The sequence below is a fragment of the Schistocerca serialis genome, chromosome 1, assembly GCF_023864345.2.
Source record: "Schistocerca serialis cubense isolate TAMUIC-IGC-003099 chromosome 1, iqSchSeri2.2, whole genome shotgun sequence".
NCBI lineage: Eukaryota > Metazoa > Arthropoda > Insecta > Orthoptera > Acrididae > Schistocerca > Schistocerca serialis.
This window is the reverse complement of record NC_064638.1, coordinates 891,549,074-891,570,881: the sequence shown is the minus strand read 5'-3', so window position 1 is coordinate 891,570,881 and position 21,808 is coordinate 891,549,074. Positions and strand designations below refer to the sequence as shown.

At 42.3% G+C, this 21,808-nt stretch overlaps 1 protein-coding gene across 1 annotated transcript in view; it reads left to right on the top strand.

Moving 5' to 3' along the window:
- LOC126411401 (uncharacterized) overlaps window positions 1-21,808 on the top strand; it is a 1,067,733-nt gene that overhangs the window by 512,091 nt on the left and 533,834 nt on the right. The window contains 1 exon segment of the mRNA XM_050081361.1: window positions 6,197-6,361. Within this exon segment, the coding sequence (XP_049937318.1) occupies window positions 6,197-6,361 (165 nt within the window).

Here is a 21,808-nt window from a genome sequence, read left to right as displayed (position 1 = left end):
ATCCTGCCTCGGGCATGGATGTTTGTGATGTCCTTAGGTTAGTTAGGTTTAACTAGTTCTAAGTTCTAGGGGACTAATGACCTCAGCAGTTGAGTCCCATAGTGCTCAGAGCCATTTGAACCTTAATGGCATATCTTTGCGATAGTTCAGAGCACATCAGACTACTACTGTCTCCAGTCTGTACTGCAATTCTCGCTTCAGTCATCATGCACTGTGCTATAAACTCCCAGCATCGTCCAAAATGTACATATTCTCCACCTTTTTCACAAATACAGGTCGTCTAGATCAGTGCTAGACATCTTCAAGAGGAATGAAAGGGGGGGGGGGATGTGAAAGTTTTTCCCCATTGTGGTAACTTGCACCTAATTTGACCAGACGGTTGTGTCGAAAATGAGGAGACCTAGTTATGCTCTAGTTATGCTGCGTGTACACTACCGGAAAAAAATGCAACGCCCTCTGAAGGACTGTGTTCAGTGGCACCGAACTATAATATGTACATACTGAGGGTTTTTATTGTTAGTGATTCGTCACGTCGATCGGCGATCATTTGGCGCTCAGGAGACCCGTCTGCGCACCCTTTGTTTTGCCTCTGCAAGCAGTAACTGTGCTGAATTTAGAAGTGAACAGTGTTTTGCAACATTTATTCTGGGGCTCAAAGAAGCTCCACCCACGAGTACGTAGCCTGCTTTTTTTGAACAGCTTCAGCCATTTGAACGGTGTCACATTGCGGTTCTGCAGGAAGCTGAATGGACGTATCGAGGGACCGCTGCGCAAGTTGGGGACAGTGTAACGGTGCTGTGTCGCCGCTTTCAAGAGTAGTCTGTGGAACATTCACACATCCGGAGATTTGGTTCTGGACATTCGCGTACTACAGGCGCACGTGAAAATCGACCCACTGTGCCAGCAGCGGCGTTCGACCGAACATCATCCTGGGACGAAATCGTGGCAAATGTTACGCCTGCTTTCTCACTAGGAACCATTGGGAACCATGTGTTTGCAGCAATATTAAGATCACGTGTGGCTCAGGCCAGGCTACCACTATGACACTGCCAACCGCGGCGACTCTGGTGTCATGAAAGAGTCGATTGCAGAGTGGAATGGCGCTCTGATGTTCTCGGTGATGAGCGTATATTCTCTCTGTATGCGAGCGACGGTCGTGCGCGTGTACAGCATAGACCTAGTAGAGCTTCCTGTTCGAGAGTGCACTCGGCCACGGCACACAAATCCCAGCCCGGGCTTTATGGTATGTGGAGCCATTAGTTACCATTGCGGTCACATAAGGTGTTTCCGCAGGGTCAAGTAACCAGTGCCTGCTAATTTGCGCAGGGCGTTATCCCCGTGCTACTGCCATTACATCAACAGGAGGGTGATGTGCTTTTTTATCAGGACAATGTAAGTCCACGGCGTGCTTTTTTTTTATGTAAAACAGTTGCCCTGGGCAGCAAGAACCCTCGCCAATTGAACACGTATGGGATATTATGAACGCACTTGTTCTCCAGAGACTGCAAGAACCATTGCCGAATTGCAACAAAAGGCGCAAGATGATTGCGACAATCTACGGCAGGATGCCGTTCACACTTTTGGATCATTTTCATATGAGAATACACGCCTGCGTTGCCACCAGAGATGTACACTGTGTATGATCCCTGGTTGGGCACCCTTTGATGTGACGTGTGTTTCATTTAGTCTGAATTTATCAATAACTCCTGCAGTGATCAACTATCTGTCGCATCACTTGTCAGTACGATGTCCTTGAGAGTGGAGCATGTTTTTCGGCATTGTTGTGTCGGGGCGATCCAGTAAACGGAGAAACACAGACCGGAAGCCATAGAACCACTACGTACGTACGTTTGTACAAGTATTTATATGTGGACGTGCTGCTATTCTTGCCTTATTCTTAGCGCCATGCCTAGAGGAATGTCTACAAGAACTGCACGTCTCTTGTGAGAAATCGCTGCCCTTTCTCTCTCAGTTAGTGAGAAAACATCAGCCCGTGGCGCGCCCTTTATTTTCCCGGTGCCTGCAAATAGAAGTTGCGGGTCCCTAGAGCAAACTTGTGTGGCCTGCGCGCCGCTGGTCACGGAAGGCCCGCCAGCCGAAATTCCTGCTGTCCCATCCGTCAGGTTATTACGACCCCGGGCGCCACCAGGCACGGCCCAGGAATGCGCCAGACCAGCGCCGACCCAGTTCCCCGTGCCCTGCCGTGAGCAGCCGCCTTAAAAGTTCGCGAATTCCCTCTGGAATCCGTTCTATTGATGTATTCGTCGCTTGCTCAAAGTTACAGGTGCAAGGTGGTGCCGTCACTTCCACTGCTGCGCCTTCTCTCAACAAGTTTGCCTGTAGCCGATAGCTCATTTCAAAGTATTCCCCCGCCTCACACATTCTGAGATGGAGCGCCGCAGTAGTCAGTGATTATATGATGCAGAAACTTTTAATTAATAAGTCGTTTGGTTTTTTTACTCGTATGGTGATCTTCAAATAGCGAGCTGTAGGATGTTTCATTGCTCTTCGTTCAGAACCTGTTAATGAAACTTCATAAGTTGATTTTCACCGATATTTGTCGTGTTTCTTGAGCCGTCATCTGATTGAGATTTTTCTTACTTTCTTTGAAGTTCTCCATTGGATCAAGTAAACGTACCCGTTCTTCGTATACAATTTATATCAACGCTTGGTCTGACATGATGCAGGTACCATATAATCACGCAGTCATCCAAACATTTCATAAAAATTATTTAATAGAGGTTCAGCAGTTTCCCGATATTACGCCCATGAACTTACATCGCTGCAGCGACGGATGAATCTGTGCGGTTGCTCCCATTTGACACCGGTACGCCGATTTGTTAGTATCACATGAAGGACTCCAATTTTATACGTTCAGATCCACTTGCCAACCGTTTCAATTGTGTGGATTCTTGTGCGGTCGCAAATAGGGAACAGGATAGCAGAACCATTGTATCGAGTGAGCTTTGTTTTCCATATGAATCAAAAAAATGTTCAAATGTGTGTGAAATCTTATGAGACTTAACTGCTAAGGTCAACAGTCCCTAAGCTTACACACTACTTAACCTAAATTATCCTAAGGACGAACACACACACACCCATGCCCGAGGGAGGGCTCGAACGTCCATACGAATCGTAGCCACTGTTCCTTGGGTCACATAGGTAATTTAAAGTAGAGAGAGCTTATGCGATTGCACGTCAGAGATTACAAACCTAACAAGTTTGCCTTGCGGGTGTATTTTTGGGTCTATATTGATAGGACGCAGCATCCCTCTCGGTCGATGTACTTCCAAATGAAGTCTTATAGCTAGTGTGATTTCTCGGGAGGTATCTTACGGTAAAGCTATTGCTCTCGCCCTCTGTGAACAGGAGCTGAGCCCAAACACACATGCCGTTTGCGAACTGCTGATGTCGTCTTGAAAAGCTGTGCGATGATGCTATTTGGAGAGTATAAAATATGAGCGCGCTGTGCTGTCAGAGCTCCAAAATCATTGCTAAAGGTGGTTCCAGTAATACCTGGTACCGTCCACTACGTAATGCGAGAAGTACTGCAGGGTTGTTAGTCCTCAGATTAAGTAGAATACGTCTTCTCCACGGTAGGACGTACACTCGGCGCCATGGTGTATGTACAGTTCGTGTTTCCACTATTGGTCTCAAATTATTCATCCGGCTTACCAGTACCGTCAAGGTTCTTCACCCTGCCTTAAATGAAAGAAGGAAGATGGATACACGATCTGCGAGCTCAGATTGTGCAAAGATAGTGAAGGAAATAGTCTCCGTGCTTTTCATAGGAACTATCTCGGCATTTGCTTAAACCACGTTTGGGAAGCCATTGAAACCTTAAATGTTGATGGCTGGACGAGGATTTGAACGCTAGTCTTCCCGAATGCGGTTGGACAACTGCGCCACCTTGCATGGTCACGCTGTCGTGTTTGGGTTCTATTAAGACGCCCTGGTGACTGTCTAGACCGAGGAAAGAGTAACTGCTTGTATACTAATCAATGGTAGACTGGTAGACACAGCCGGCCGGGGTGGCCGTGCGGTTCTAGGCGCTTCAGTCTGGAACTGCCCGACCGCTACGGTCGCAAGTTCGAACCCTGCCTCTGCCATGGATGTGTGTGATGTCCTTAGGTTAGTTAGGTTTAAGTAGTTTTAAGTTATAGGGGACTGATGACCTCAGATGTTAAGCACCATAGTGTTCAGAGCCATTTGAACCATTTGAATGGGGCACACAACGTAACAATCATAAGATCTCCTGAACCCCGCGTTTCATGTTTTTCTGTGATACGAAAATAATCTCGGGGCGTATAACAGAGACGCTGCATTTGGTACATTCTATACTCGTTTCATACAAATGGAAGGGCTGTTCAGTGCACTGTATTATATCGTGCTCCGGCATTCCGTGTCTCGTGAGCAGATTTATTTTCCACTTTGTATGTATCATCGTCTTCACTTTGCGTAATCTGCAGGTGGAGGAAGGAACACGTTTGAAGTTCCTGTATGATCTGTCCAGGAAGACGAAAGGTTCCGATTTGTGCCAATAGAAAAAGGGTATAGATTCACACGAAATCTTAAGTCTGCACATTGCCTTACTTATTGCTGATATCCATAGCTTCAAATTAGCTAAGCCGTATCCAGAACTGACTGTCATTTCGAAACATGTCTCCATGACTGGTACGAGACCTATACAACCATTGTAAGATACCGCTGACTAGAACATGCGAGCTCTAAACGTTATAACACACAATTCTTCTGTGGTGAGGTGGTTACTTTTGCTAACCACGTCGCCCACCTCAAGCTGACCTATGCCCTCATACAGTCGTCGGTCAGATGACTCTGAAGCAATGTCGCTATACAATATCCCGCATGTCCAAGAGATTTCTGGAATCGCGGCCTGAAAACTGAAACAAACATAAAAATCCGAGAGCGCCGTTGCAGGGACACCCTGGTTGTCAGTAATCTCTGCCATCAAAAAGTTACTGCAGGTATAATTAATATAGGATTAAGAATGTAACGAATAGGATATTAAATACAGTGTTGACAAGATTTTTTCTATTACAGCACTTTAAAACTTGAGTAGAATATTTGTTCCTAGGTCCATAACCACATTCTGAGTTGTAATATAATAACTTTTGTCGAGACCTAGAATCTTATGTACACGAATCAGCATGGTACGTAGTGCGAGCAAAATTCTGTGGCTGCTAGATGTGCAGTCGGTTGGGAAGCGTGGTTTGAGTGGCAGGGGGTGGGGGGGGGGGAGGGGGGGGCGCTCATAGCGCTGTAGGGGAAATGCCGAGCGCTGGAGGGGAAATGCCGTTCTAAACTGAAGCCTACACTCACATTTTTGGTAAATATTAAGTGGGGCCCCTCCACGCCCACATTGGTGACCATTCAAAAAGATCTGTCACCTCTTCTTTGGTTAGTATCTAAAAAGAATTCCACCGAAAATTCAGCGATTTATTTTCGCATGGTTTTTCAGAGAAGTCACGAATGGGGAATTTTGAATAAAACCTGCACATTTCTCTTGTTGCCAGGTTAAAATTTGCTTCTTTCGCTAAAACTTCGCAGAGTTTACACTGTGTCACCTCATTAACATGTACAGACGCAGTTGTGAGAGAATTATGAAACAGTGATTTATTAAGTGAGGAACTCAGGAAAAGTCAAGTCAGTATCTTATGAAAAAGCACATCCTCTGCACAAAATAAACGTATAATGACTTCAATTATGTTGTTTCACCAGCTATCGACGGCTCTTAAAAATTACATTCTTTCATCGAAAAAGTGTGTAGTTAGTGGAACAATGAAATTTTGCATAATAATCATATGCCAAAATATCCTCCTCCTTGGTGCTATCATTTGCCAAAATCTCACTTAGATATCTCAAACCGTTTATGGAATATGAGGAATGTTGTGGGTGTTTCACTCCTCCTTTGTCGCTGGCGTGGCGCGATCGCAAATTAGTGCGCTACATCAGATCAGTTTTTTCGAGATTGGTGACAGTGTAAAGAAAAGTTCAATATGTCAGCTAAATTTCATATGGAGCAACATATTATGTAATATGCACCAGAAGCAAAATCGTAGCGACTCTGACGCATCGCAGAGACAGACTTGGAGATCTCATTTCCTACCAGTTGCAGAGAGACAGCTGTGATGCCGGCTGAGGACTGCTGGTTCTGACAGCGTGGGGTCTGTTGCAGGGGACTCTGAGTACAAGCCGTACGTGTGCGCGGAGCCAGACGTGACGGAGTTGAGCCTGGACGGCACCGAGGACTTCCTGGTGCTGGCCTGCGACGGCCTGTGGGACTTCGTCACCGAGCAGCAGGTCGCCGCCGCCGTCTACCTGCACCTCCACGAGCATCCAGGTAGGGCGCAGCTTTTAGGTTACGTTAGACGTACTTTCAGTGCAAAACAAATATGTTAATGTACGCAGTCGAAATGGTCGTCATGGATGTGGAACAAGTCAAAAAATCACATTTTCATTTAAAACGATAGCACACTTGTCACAAAACATGTGAATGTTCGAGACACTAAGGTGCATATGATAATTCTTAGGCTGTTATACAAAAAAAATCATTTTACAGCACTTACATGCAACAGAATGCGCTACCAGTATCTTCCAAAACGCCACGTATAGACACAGGATTTTTCCAGGGTTCATATCCCGGGTTCTGTTTGTGATAGAAAGGTAGGGTCAAGTGGTTTGCATAGCTTTTGGGCTAGAGACTATTTGTATACCTAACAGAAGGATCATCTTGCCGTAATTAGCCCACAGTTCACGATCAAGTTTTGAATACTACACTTTTCCAGCAGCTTAGGCAAAGGGAGCAAATCAGCTGGTTTGCTTTTCATTTAATGTGGTGTGCGATGCGCCTTTGGGGGCTTATGGAGGAGCCATTTAGTTCATTCGCGGATCATGAGAAAACTGAAAACAACGTTTCTCACAATTTTTTGCCGTCAGCAGTAGGTATGTAAATAACTATTCGCAGCAAATTGCTCAAATTTTAACGGTTTATTCTCTAGGTATTTATTTAGCAGCAGCATCTTCCCGTTTTTAGAGATATTTATCTGTTATCGAGAAACACCCCAAAAACATGATTTTGTGTACCAAAACAGAGCCGCTGATTTCAAGATGGCTATGAACAGATAATGTTCCTAAGATCCCGATCTCCATGACAGTGAAAATTTTCTTGAATTCTTTATCCATTTCCGAGATTCAGAAGTTCAAAGTTACTCCATTTGTGCACGTAAAATACGCATGTAAAATGCGGTGTGAGGCTAAAAAGTAATTTATAAAGCGACGTAGCACTGAGAAATATGCTATAAAACGTGTCGGTCTTTCTCAGAAGGGATCTGGGAACCCCATGTAGTACTGAAGTCCACGTAAAATTTTTGTGCCCGGAAAATCCGGTCCGAGGTGTAAAATTAGTTTTGCTTTATGGTTGTATACATGGAAGAATCCTGGAGATACTAAAAGGTATCGGATAGATTATATAATGGTAAGACAGAGATTTAGGAACCAGGTTTTGAATTGTAGGACATTTCCAGGGGCAGATGTGGACTCTGACCACAATCTATTGGTTATGAACTGTAGAGTAAAACTGAAGAAATTGCAAAATGGTGGGAATTTAAGGAGATGGGACCTGGATAAACTGACTAAACCAGAGGTTGTACAGACTTTCAGGAAGAGCATAAAGGAACAATTGACAGGAATGGGGGAAAGAAATGCAGTAGAAGACGAATGGGTATCTCTGAGGGACGAAGTAGTGAAGGCAGCAGAGGATCAAGTAGGTAAAAAGACAAGGGCTAGTAGAAATCCTTGGGTAACAGAAGAAATATTGAATTTAATTGATGAAAGGAGAAAATATAAAAATGCAGTAAATGAAGCAGGCAAAAAGGAATACAAACGTCTCAAAAATGAGATCGACAGGTAGTGCAAAATGGCTAAGCAGGCATGGCTAGAGGACAAATGTAAGGATGTAGAGGCTTATCTCACGAGGGGTAAGATAGATACAGCCTACAGGAAAATTAAAGAGACCTTTGGAGAAAAGAGAGCCACTTGTATGAATATCAAGAGCTCAGATGGAAACCCAGTTCTAAGCAAAGAGGGGAAATCAGAAAGGTGGAAGGAGTATATAGAGGGTCTATACAAGGGCGATGTACTTGAGGACAATATTATGGAAATGGAAGAGGATGTAGATGAAGATGAAATGGGAGATATAATACTGCGTGAAGAGTTTGACAGAGCACTGAAAGACCTGCATCGAAACAAGGCCCCGGGAGTAGACAACTTTCCATTAGAACTACTGACGGCCTTGGGAGAGACAGTCCTGACAAAACTCTACCATCTGGTGAGCAAGATGTATGAGACAGGCGAAATACCCTCAGACTTCAAGAAGAATATAATAATTCCAATCCCAAAGAAAGCAGGTGTTGGCAGATGTGAAAATTACCGAACTATCAGTTTAATAAGTCACGGCTGCAAAATACTAACGCGAATTCTTTACAGACGAATGGAAAAACTGGTAGAAGCCGACCTAGGGGAAGATCAGTTTGGATTCCGTAGAAATATTGGAACACGTGAGGCAATACTGACCTTACGACTTACCTTAGAAGAAAGATTAAGGAAAGGCAAACCTACGTTTGTAGCATTTGTAGACTTAGAGAAAGCTTTTGACAATGTTGACTGGAATACTCTCTTTCAAATTCCAAAGGTGGCAGGGGTAAAATACATGGAGCGAAAGGCTATTTACAATTTGTATAAAAACCAGATGGCAGTTATAAGAGTCGAGGGGCATGAAAGGGAAACAGTGGTTAGGAAGGGAGTGAGACAGGGTTGTAGCCTCTCCCCGATGTTATTCAATCTGTATATTGAGCAAGTAGTAAAGGAAACAACAGAAAAATTCGGAGTAGGTATTAAAGTCCATGGAGAAGAAATAAAAACGTTGAGGTTCGCCGATGACATTGTAATTCTGTCAGAGACAGCAAAGGACCTGGAAGAGCAGCTGAACGGAATGGACAGTGTCTTGAAAGGAGGATATGAGATGAACATCAACAAAAGCAAAACGAGGATAATGGAATGTAGTCGAATTAAGTCGGGTGATGCTGAGGGAATTAGATTAGGAAATGAGACACTTAAAGTAGTAAAGGAGTTTTGCTATTTGGGGAGCAAAATAACTGATGATGGTCGAAGTAGAAAGGATATAAAATGTAGACTGGCAATGGCAAGGAAATCGTTTCTGAAGAAGAGAAATTTGTTAAGATCGAGTATAGATTTAAGTGTCAGGAAGTCGTTTCTGAAAGTATTTTTGTGGAGCGTAGCCATGTATGGAAGTGAAACATGGACGATAACTAGTTTGGACAAGAAGAGAATAGAAGCTTTCGAAATGTGGTGCTACAGAAGAATGCTGAAGATTAGATGGGTAGATCATGTAACTAATGAGGAGGTATTGAATAGGATTGGGGAGAAGAGAAGTTTGTGGCACAACTTGACTAGAAGAAGGGATCGGTTGGTAGGACATGTTTTGAGGCATCAAGGGATCACAAAGTTAGCATTGGAGGGCAGCGTTGAGGGTAAAAATCGTAGAGGGAGACCAAGAGATGTGTACACTAAGCAGATTCAGAAGGATGTAGGTTGCAGTAGGTACTGGGAGATGAAGGAGCTTGGACAGGATAGATTAGCATGGAGAGCTGCATCAAACCAGTCTCAGGACTGAAGACAACAACAACACAACAACAACATAAGTAAGCTATCAAAATTTCACTGACCCATGATGTTCTCTTCATGTGAGTGATATGCCCTTGTGTCGGAGCACACAAAAGGTAAATATGCTGTTGTTAATTTAAAAGATTCTGACTGAAAAGAGGGATACCGGCTGCCTCGTTCAGCATGTCTGAGCACCGTTACATATTTTCCCAAAACTTTGACATGCGAACATATTTGAGGTTTTTTTTTTTTTTTTTTTTATACAGAGAGAGGATTAGACAGTGGCAGTGACAAAGAGACGGAGAAGTAATAAATACTGGAAGATATTACACAGTGGTTGTGTTGTAGAGAGAACGAAGGAGACAATGGCAGTGTGACAGAAAGAGGAGGAACACAGTGGCAGTGTAAGATAGTGTACAGTGGCAGAACAGTGCAAGGAAACGAGTGAAGAGACCGTGCCAGTGGGAGAGGAATAAAGAGAAAGTGGAATGAGTGAGAGCCAGTGTTAATGAGAGAGTCTATAACAATGACAATGAGGAAGAGAGAGATAATGAAAATGAGAAGAGACAGCAGCTGTGGGAAGGAATGAATGGCATAGTAACATAAGGGGGAGCAAGAGGCAGACAGTGACAGACAAGTCTGTAGTAGTAGTAGTAGTAGTAGTAGTAGTAGTAGAGAACGAAGGGGACTGTAGCTGTGAGACGGTCGGTCAAAGAAGAATTCTTTTGCCAGGGACGTATTTTTTTCTTCTTTTTACTGTACGTGTTATTAGTGCCCTTTTAAAATACAAGACGACACGGAACGCTTTCGATGCAGAGTGTAATGAATAATACTCTCAGTAGTCCGGAATCGAATGAAAACAAAAATGCTGGCTTCTGTTACGTTTGTGATTCTTAATGGACCGTGTTCAAGTGATTTTCCTACCGAATGGCTTGCAGCAGAGTGAAAAAAGAGCTGGACATCATTCCACAATAGACGCCACGCATACGGGAGAGTCTACCGAAATTTCGTCACATCAAAGCAGACTGTTTATGTAAGTTTAGTAAGTGGATTGTTCTTAATATTTACACGTAGTAGAATAGTTACAACTTCATTATGTCTATGTAGCGGTTTCAATGGTACTACTACTACTACTACTACTACTACGTTTTATGTAAATAACACTCCAGTGCTGCTACTGTCACTGGTATTACTGCTATAACTTCTGTAAGTACAACACAAATACTATTCTTGAATTCCCCTCCGTCGTCAGAAAGTCTGCTTCGAACTCTGCTTATACGCCAGGATTATAATCAGTTTCGGAACTTCCTCGGCGGACGGTTATAGAAGCAAAATGTTTAGCGTAACGTACACTAGAAATGAATCTTAAGAAAAATTGCATAAAATGTGGGGAGAAGTTCCCAGCGGGTTCAGCTGTCTGAATAGGTAGAGTAGTGTCACCATTGACGAAATTGCATCCGGTATATTTCTTCGTGACGTTGCCATTGTGATCATATCCTAAATTAAGTCAACAAACCGCTATTTCCCCGTCTTGTGTCTAATTCACGGTATAATCATACAAAATGTCAACAGATGTCCGTACAATCGTGTTTTGCACGGAAGATGGCATTCCAGTCAACGGACAAAATCACGTCAGCGATGACGCCTGTCAAACGGGATTGCCCCACATTCACAGTAGGTGTTATACAGTCACAGAAAAGGCGCTTACAAGACTCTCTGCGGTTGAGAGCCGTAAGAAAAATGGAAGCATGACAATCGCAAACTGTTGGGACCCAGAGGCTTAGTACCGCACGGCAACTGGCATCTGACCTCGCAGCATCCACTGGACGTATTGTATCGAGGCAAACGGTGCACAGAAGGCTTCGGCAGAGTGGTCTTTATTGTCGGAAACCAGCTGCATGTGAACCTCTGATGTGTCTTCACAGAAGTGAACGTCTAGAATGGAGTCGTCAACATGCCACCTGGACGGTCGAACGATGGGCCAATGTTCTTTTCGCAGATGACTCCCGATTTGGTGTGGACAGTGATTCTCAACGCATGCGTATCTGGAAGGAACGTGGAACACGATTTCAAATCCAGACGTTGTAGAAAGAGACCGATATCGAAGAGGATCCGTAATGGTGTGGGCAGGGATTACGCTGACCAGTGACAGTAGGAGGATACAACATGACTTGGACAGGATTTGAGATTGGTGTAAAGAATGGCAGCTGACTCTGAATATAGATAAATGTAAATTAATGCAGATGAATAGGAAAAAGAATCCTGTAATGTTTGAATACTCCATTAGTAATGTAGCGCTTGACACAGTCACGTCGATTAAATATTTGAGCGTAACATTGCAGAGCGATATGAAGTGGGACAAGCAAGTAATGGCAATTGTGGGGAAGGCGGATAGTGGTCTTCGGTTCATTGGTAGAATTTTGGGAAGATGTGGTTCATCTGTAAAGGAGACCGCTTATAAAACACTAATACGACGTATTCTTGAGTACTGCTCGAGCGTTTGGGATCCCTATCAGGCCGGATTGAGGGAGGACATAGAAGCAATTCAGAGGTGGGCTGCTAGATTTGTTACTGGTAGGTTTGATCATCACGCGAGCGTTACGGAAATGCTTCAGGAACTCGGGTGGGAGGCTCTAGAGGAAAGGAGTCGTTCTTTTCGTGAATCGCTACTGAGGAAGTTTATAGAACCAGCATTTGAGGCTGACTGCAGTACAATTTTACTGCCGCCAACTTACATTTCGCGGAATGACCACAAAGGTAAGATGAGAGAGATTAGGGCTCGTTCAGAGGCATATAGGCAGTCATTTTTCCCTCGTTCTGTTTGGGAGTGGAACAGGGAGAGAAGATGCTAGTTGTGGTACGAGGTACCCTCCGCCACGCACCGTGTGGTGGATTGCGGAGTATGTATATAGATGTAGACGTAGAACATGAAATTGTATGCGTGAATCGATAAGGTTTAACCGCTATCAGGAACCGTGAAAGATCTTGGGACCTCATTTGCGGTTGTTGGGAGGCGGTCTGGGCCCAGACTTCGTACTGATGGACGATAATGCTACACCTCATAGAGTACGGGTGGTTGATGTTTTTTTGGGAAGATACAGCTTGCATGGCGTGGGCTGCTCATTCTCCCGATTTGAATCTCGTAGAGCATGTGTGAGGTGCACTACCGAGAGCCGGCCGAAGTGGCCGCGTGGTTCTGGCGCTGCAGTCTGGAACCGCGAGACCGCTACGGTCGCAGGTTCGAATCCTGCCTCGGGCATGGATGTGTGTGATGTCCTGAGGTTAGTTAGGTGTAACTAGTTCTAAGTTCTAGGGGACTAATGACCTCAGCAGTTGAGTCCCATAGTGCTCAGAGCCATTTGAACCATTTTTTTGCACTAGCGAGACAGATTCCATTACGTCAGCATCCACCAGCCACTCTCAAAGACTTGTGAACAACTCTGCGGGAAGAATGGGCGTTATTGCTTCAACATTAGACTGAAGACATCACTCACAGCATGCACCGGCGTTTTCAGGCCTGTATTGCTGAGAAAGGTAGTCGCACGCCATGCTGAGCCCATTAACCAGTTCCTGGGGTGTGTGTGCAAATCTGTTAAATTGAGGGGGGGGGGATTTGTTCACCGTTATGCATGTAGAATTTATTTTGTTCTGCGGTCTTTTCATTGTTTCTACTTAACTATCCTGTTTATATTTTATATTGTTTTGTGGCAGAGTGAACGCAAACTTGCAAAATTTCCGTTTGTTGCTTTAATTTTGAACACCAGTGTGTGTGTGTGTGTGTGTGTGTGTGTGTGTGTGTGTGTGTGTCACCACAACCTACAACCCAAAAACGTAGTATTAGTTTTGAAGAAAAATATGCAAAATACCAAACAAAAAAAAGAACCGAGTTAAAAGCTCATCGCAAATGGACTATATGTGCTGGTTCGTACAATTTTCGGAAGAGGCGCTAGCATTGAAACTATATGGAGGTGCCATTTTTTCTTTCAATATTGTTAAAGTGTTTAAATCAGAATACGAACATAATGGGTTACAGGAATAGCAATTTGAAATACATACTTTAAGTTTCCTAAATGCATAATTATGTATTAATTATAAATAAGACTTACGTAAACGTCTTAGCGGTGCTGCACCTACGGGATGGCTACCAACTTGCCTCGTATCTGCGTCTAAGCTTGGACGCCATGAAGCAGGGTGACCTGGTGGCATGCATGTCACGGAGTTGCGTTTCATCATCCAGAAACCACAACACCGCCGGCTCGAATGAGGAGGCGGTCGCTGTCGTTCTGGGTAGCGAAATTATTTGTTTTTGGGCGAGTTCCGCTTCATCCTGTCCATCCGTAAAGGCCTCGTGCGTATACATTACCGCAGTAACCGTAGTTTGGCGTGCGCATTGTTGCCAGGCATAGCGGATAACAGTCGAGTGAGGCAGTTCTGTGAGACGTTGGATAAAACATACATCGCCTCCCAGCTACCTAAACAGCAACTGCTACAGGTTCATTTATTCTCCGCGAGCCATATTGCAGTGCGTAACGGAGGGTAATTGGGATACCACTGTCTTTTCTGGCCCTTTTCTGCCCCAACCACGAATCGTGCGCCGGGAGAAAGGTCGTCAAAAGCCTCCCTATGGGTTAGAATTTTTCCGATTTTTCCCTCCATAGTTGTTTCGCAAGACGTATGCTGAAGGAAATAAATGATGCTTGACGCTTCTGTGAACCTGCCTTCTCGGAATTTTAGCAATAAACCTCTCCATGATTCATGATGCCCCTGCAGTAGCGTTGGCATTGGACTTTTGATAAGCAGTTTGCAGCTCCTTAGCGAACTCGTGTATACTGAACGCTGCTCTTTATTTTTAATCTCGATTAATCCTATCTGATAAGGGTGTCATAATGATAAATGACTTCCTTCGGGGAGAGGGGGAGGGTGAATTTCATTAACATTCTTCCAGTGAATGTTAGTCCAGTATTTGATTTATCTACAGCTTGCTTGATGTGGCCGTTCCACTTCAGATCACTCAAGATTTATTGTATTTTCCAATTGTGACTGTCAGTGATTGATTCCCATAGATTGAAGCGTTTAATGTCAATTGCACAGTTCTTTAACCTATCATAGAACCTATCCAGGTCCTCCTGCAATTCGCTGTAACGCCTGTATATATAATATATATAATGCGAATCCACCCTCGTAGATATTTTGACTGTGCAGTAGCCTCCAGGAGTTTATCACTAATCTTTTAATGTGTGGGTTTTGAGGCCCAGAGGACTGCCTCCCGCGTGGGCCACAGTTGAGCAAGACAATGCCACGCCTGTGGCGAAGACGTGCTAGTGTTCTTTGTAGAACGACTCTGCTTTCCTGGCCTGGACGTTACATGTCGCCCATAGAAGAAGGCCGGTATAGGAATAGAGGGCAATTTGCAACCTTTGTGGTCGCCATGCAAGCTACATAGAGAGAGATTCCCCAGGAGCAATCCCAGCCTCTCTTTCATTCCATGTTGTGATGTTTAGAGGCTTCGACTGCAGCACATCATATTGAATTCCCAGAGCTATAAATTTACATCTACTTACGTACTCTGCAAGCCATCGCATGGTGTATTGCGGAGGATACTTCGTATTACTAGTAATCAACTTCTTTTCTGCTCCACTCGTAAATAGACCAGGGGAAAAACCACTGTCTATGTGCATCCGACTTGACTAGAAGAAGGGATCGGTTGGTAGGACATGTTCTGAGGCATCAAGGTATCACCAATTTAGTACTGGAGGGCAGCGTGGAGGGTAAAAATCGTAGAGGGAGACCAAGAGATGTGTACACTAAGCAGATTCAGAAGGATGTTGGCTGCAGTAGGTACTGGGAGATGAAGAAGCTTGCACAGGATGGAGTAGCATGGAGAGCTGCATCAAACCAGTCTCAGGACTGAAGACCACAACAACAAACTTGTGCATCCGGACGAGGTTTGATATCAGGGTTATTCCATGCCAAGTGGTCTCGAGGTTCCCACATGACCCTCATGGATTTTGATGAAATTTTGTATGAACATTCACACATGTTCTCAATGAACACTGGTAAAGTTTCAGTTTCAGAAATTCAATACTTTCGGAGATACAGTCACTTGTTTATGACCATAGCACAGCTTTCTATAGTGCGTCCTTGAATTTTCAGCAACTTTGAGATGAGATATCTCTGTAAGTATTTGCATGAAAGAAACAAAACTTCTCCATCTTATACAACTTTTAGAGCTCTTTAAAGTAAAATATTAAGAAAAGGATTTCTGAGCAATTTTCATATAGATAATTTGAAGCAAAGTTGGGCGAAAAAATAGCTGTTTAAAAAAATGCGAACTTTAGCTTTTTATATCTCCAAAAGTAATTGTGGGATGTACATGAAACTTTGCACACCATAACTCACCAATACAAGGTCTTAGAATATAAAATTTCATTCTCCTATTGCTTTCCATTATTTCACAAATCTAGGGTAAAGTTGACGATTTTTCAAAAAGTACTAAAAATTGGTATTTTTAGTCAAATTTTTCAAAAAAGCGTTTTCTCCAAACTCTTCTAAACTATGGTCTTTAGAAAGAGCATATTCTAAACTATCTAGATAAGTGGATTTGGTTTTGCAATGCAAGCATGTAAGGCCCTAAAAAGTGGCATCATCAAAGAGGCGCACTGGAAGTTTGAACACATTTTTCTGGCACTCAAATTATACCTGAAATATTTTATTTTGCCTTATACATGTTTATTAATGTCTGGGATAAGTGAAATAAGAGGTCCTGATGAATAGGACCTAGCTTAAGTCCGAATAGCAAAGGAAGAAAAATAGAAACAATGTTATTTCTTAATTGTCACCTCTCCCCCCAATCTCTCTCTCTCTCTCTCTCTCTCTCTCTCTCTCTCTCTCTCTCTCTCTCTCTCTCACACACACACACACACACACACACACACACACACACACACACAATTATTATTAAGAATGAATGTAAATCGTAAAATTTATTTGCATAATCATCTAATTATTAGTTGCCTGTTTAATGAACAACACCAGCTTACTGATGGAAAAGAAGTGTATAAATGAGTTGCTATGGTCCATGGTGGCTTAACCATTGCTAGTTTCATTTCACCTGAGAAAACCAGCATTGTCATTGCCATAGGGGCCACGCCCGATAGCTTAGCAACAACAGCCACGAGTGGGTTTCTTTACTACAGGATCCCAAGCCTGATAAGAGTTTCTTTACACAGGTTCCCAAGCCTGATAGTAAAATTATTTAAGTGCCCTGTGTAAAATTAGAAGGCACTCTTGGGTTCCTTAGAGTGTTTCCTCTAACCTGTTTCAATTTTTGATATGCTACATTAATTTTCTGATGAATATCAAGAGGAATGGTGTATTGCCGGCCAGACGAATTTACTGATGGAGCTGGAATAACTGCAATAATGTGGTGTTCCGGAACCCAGCACTTGTCACTTCTTGGTGGCCAGTAAAATGAATTGCTGGACCATGTGGGTGCATCATGTTTATTAATGCATCCCTTTGCTCTGTGGGGGTCTCACAGATATTCCCAATCCACCACATGTTTTCATAGATGCATGCAACATATTGTCCTGGTTGGAGAGCAGACATTAATATGCCTCCTTCATTATTGTGACCCATTTTAGCTAGAAAAGATGAACAATCATTTGAAACTCTGCTGACCAGAATTGTTGTTTCATCAATAGGTAAAAAGTGATGATTTTCTCTAGTGGCTTCTACAGTTTGTCCAAGTTTAAACCTCTCTTCTTGTGACACAATATTTTTTTCAATTTCATCTTTACTGACGAAAACAAATTTAATTCCATTATTGTTTTCAGAGCAAAAGTGAAACAGATCTAGGGCAGTAAGAATTTGTCCATTAAGCGGCAGTTGCAAGCCTGCTCTTGCTGCTAACCGCTTTTTTGTACCTCCAATCCCATCACAAGGTGATTTCCCGTGACTAGTAGCAAAAAAAATTCCATTCGGCTGTCATTCCAAAATCACTCTTATGATAGCACAAATTTAGGAAATTCTTGAAATTTTTGTATTGAGCACTGGAGCCATCACTGAAATAATGAATGTGGGATATCGGTGCAAACCGTGCTTTTATATATTTGATGAGCTCCTTGATAAAAACGTGAACTGTAATAGTGTCATGCCTCAAACAATCACTGATAATGGAAAAACTTAAAGATTCTACTTTCTCATTTTGACGAAAGTAGATAGCAAATGGATGAATTGTTGCTTGACTATTGTCCCAGTGGAAGCCTTGCACAGCATGCTGAATGATAAAAGAATAATTTTCTGCAAAATCCATTAGGACAACAAGCTCTTTGTCTTTCAGATGACATTTAAGGCCTTTAAGGTGCAAGCTTTGATGCTTGGCAATGTAATGATGGCATGACAGACTCCATATTTTATTTTTTACATCTTCAATAAATTCATCCACTACCATTTGCTTCATGTCCAGTGTGGCCCGATCGGTACGTATCCATTGGTTAAACACAATAACTTCCTGTGGCTCATGATCTAGGAAATAGCTGGCAATTTCAGATGCTATAGCTTCGGGCCCAGGACACCTTTCACAGCGATGTAGCATGCACTGTTTAGAGTTGAAACTGCAAACTGCCTTGCTGAGAATCTCCTTATAATTTTCACATATACCAGCTCCGCTAAGCATAAGCTTAACATTTTGGTGAATTGCACAGACGCAAACTGCATGCATTCCAGCTGATCCTACTGTTACACACCATTTGGGTCTAAGTTCACAAAACTTTGAGAACCCTATTTCTGCACCATTTATATTCTTATAGATAACCTACATTTCCCGTAAATTGCAAAGTAACAATCTTTTCTGCATGTATGTCTTTCTATCTAAAAGTCTAACTGAAATACTATCTTTTTACCAGGGCACACCCTACTATGCTCACCATCTTCAAAAAAATTTCGCACTCTACTAGCAACTTCTGCTGGTAATTTCCTGCTTTGCCTATTTTCGGGAAGTGCCAGAATGCCCTTCTCTGCCTTAAGCTTCCGAGCATTCTTCACCATTCTTTCGGACACGCCGAACTGAGCTGCTGTTTGTCTGACTGTCCAGCTTACAGGTGCCAAGGTTAAATTTTGCATCTGTTCTTTATGAATTGCATTCTGCATCTTGGCTTTCAGTTCAGTCAGCAAATGTGCATAGGCGCCACAGTTTCCAAATTCCTTAATTTCACTAGCATCTTCAATTTGTAGGTTTACTCCCATTGCATTTACAATTGTTTTTAATCACATTTTGAGCCTTTGAATTTTCTTCTTCACATATTTGGGCTTATCTCTGTAGCTTACTGTTCTCTTCAGGGGTGAAATACCGATGGACAATAAGCTACTATTTAATTCTTCTTTTGGTGTAAAGTTCTCATCAGAATGTGATGATGAGGCTGATAAAGCTTCATCCAAGTGTTTATTTAAGGTAGTCCTGCAAGCCGGACAAATTTTCTGACCTGGCTTTATGTTATTAACAAGCTGCTTCTTCAACATATCAGAAGCCTTATTAGCTGTTTCAGTATCAAGAGTGCGAATTGCTGCCTTAACATTATGATTCACCTTCCCAAAGGGATTGAAGCATTTTTTTTTGTAACCCCTCATATTGTGTCAATAACAGGGCTTCATGGTGTAGGCAAACTTGAGAGGTATTGTCCAGCTTTGCTTTAGAACGTCGGACCAACAACTCTTTTTCCTCATCACTAAAATCCGCAAACCATTTTAAAGCAGCTTTTTTGGCAAAGAAAGTGACATGACACTTTATTCCACTATCTCCTTGCCCAATTGAGCAGGAAGGTATGCTGTTCCCTTCTGCATCCATCTCCAATCAGTAACTTTCGCCTCTAAGTGCAAATTATAATTGCTTAAATTTTAGACAAATTGCTACTGAATGAAATTATACACAATGTATAATACCAATGAAAAAATCTAATAAGAGATATGTGCTATAAAAGACACAATCAAAACATTTTTTTATAAATTAGATTACAAACTTTGATGGTCTTACGAATCACTTAACAAGCCACACTCAGTCAAGAGAACCCACTCACTATGCTGCAAACACACCACTGAAATTCTGATTGTTCAAACAAGGCTCACAATAATGAAACAATCTGATTGTTAAAGTAATGGTTGCCATTATATTTTCTATAAACAGTGAATCTTGTGAATTTTCTCTGTGAAACTAGTGGTTATGTATTTACCAAGGTAGTAGGCTACATTTAAGTGTGATTAAATACAAAATTAAAACTCTTAGATGTTTAACCAACCAATTTCACGTGTTTCCCTAATAACTTTAAGACAAAAATTCACAGTTTACAACACCTAGGTATTAAAATCTCTGCAATATTGATTGGAAAATTTACATCACTTGATGCATGATTCAAGCAAACAGATTCTTTTTTGGAAACATGTTTTATACAATTGAATCCAAAAATTAGGTCTTCATTTTCCACTTGTAAATACTTTTGAGGAGTACAAAAAACATGAAGCTATTATTCATTGAATTCTAACATTTATTAGGCATAATAAAAGGTTTCAGGTATAATTTGAGTGCCAGAAAAATGTGTTCAAACTTCCAGTGCGCCTCTTTGATGATGCCACTTTTTAGGGCCTTACATGCTTGCATTGCAAAACCAAATCCACTTTTCTAGATAGTTTAGAATATGCTCTTTCTAAAGACCATAGTTTAGAAGAGTTTGGAGAAAACACTTTTTTGAAACATTTGACTAAAAATACCCATTTTTAGCACTTTTTGAAAAATCGTCAACTTCACTCTAGATTTGTGAAATAATGGAAAGCAAGAGGAGAATGAAATTTTATATTCTAAGACCTTGTATTGGTGCGTTATGGTGTGCAAAGTTTCATGTACATCCCACAATTACTTTTGGAGATATAAAAAGCTAAAGTTAGCATTTTTTAAACAGCTATTTTTTCGCCCAACTTTGCTTCAAATTATCTATAAGAAAATGGCTCAGAAATCCTTTTCTTAATATTTTACTTTAAAGAGCTCTAAAAGTTATATAAACAGGCCAAGTTTTGTTTCTTTCATGCAAATACTTACAGAGATATCTCATCTCAAAGTTGCTGAAAATTCAAGGACGCACTATAGAAAGCTGTGCTATGGTCATAAACAAGTGACTGTATCTCCGAAAGTATTGAATTTCTGAAACTGAAACTTTACCAGTGTTCATTGAGAACATGTGTGAATGTTCATACAAAATTTCATCAAAATCCATGAATATTTCTCGATATTAGACCACTTGGCACGGAATGGCCCATCTCGTAACGTATCTCTTAACGGTTCTTAAGCGAGACGTACGTTGGTGGCATTAGAACCTTTCAGCAGTTAATTGCAAATGCCTATTCTGCACATTTTCGCTATAGCGTTCCGTGAAAAGAACGTCTTCCGTCCATGGATTCCCATCTGAGTTCACGAAGCACCTCCGTAGTAATCGCATGTTGTTCAGACCCACCAGTAACAAATCTAGCAGCCCGCCTCTGAATTGCTTCGATGTCTTCCTTTAATCTGACATGCTGGGGGTGTCAAACACAAGTGTTCTGTACGCCGCCTCCTTTATATATGAATCACTATCCTTAAATTTGGCCAATAAACTGAAGTCGGCCATTCACTTTCCCTGCTATCGTCCTTACCTGCTCGTTCCACTTATGTCGCGTTACTGTGTTACGTCTAGATTTTTAATCGATGTGACTGTGTTCAGCAGCACATCACTGATGCTGTATTCGAAAATCACAGGACTTTTTCCCCTATTAATCTGCATTAATTTACATTTTTCTACATTTAGAGCCAGCTGCCATTCATCACATCAGCTCGAATTGTATCCTTCTACAGTCACTCAACGTCTATACTGTATTTGCTTGATTGGTTCACGGATGGCGAGACGGATAATATGAAAGGTGCACAATATTTCAACGAGACAACTGCTCATCACCTTCAGGCGCTTATTGACGTGTTGCTGCAGTGACTCGCCGATACATGAGCTGGCTCACTAGAAGAGTACAGGTGCCACAGGGTGTGGCTGTAACGTCATCTCAGAGAAATCATAGAGCACGACGACACCCA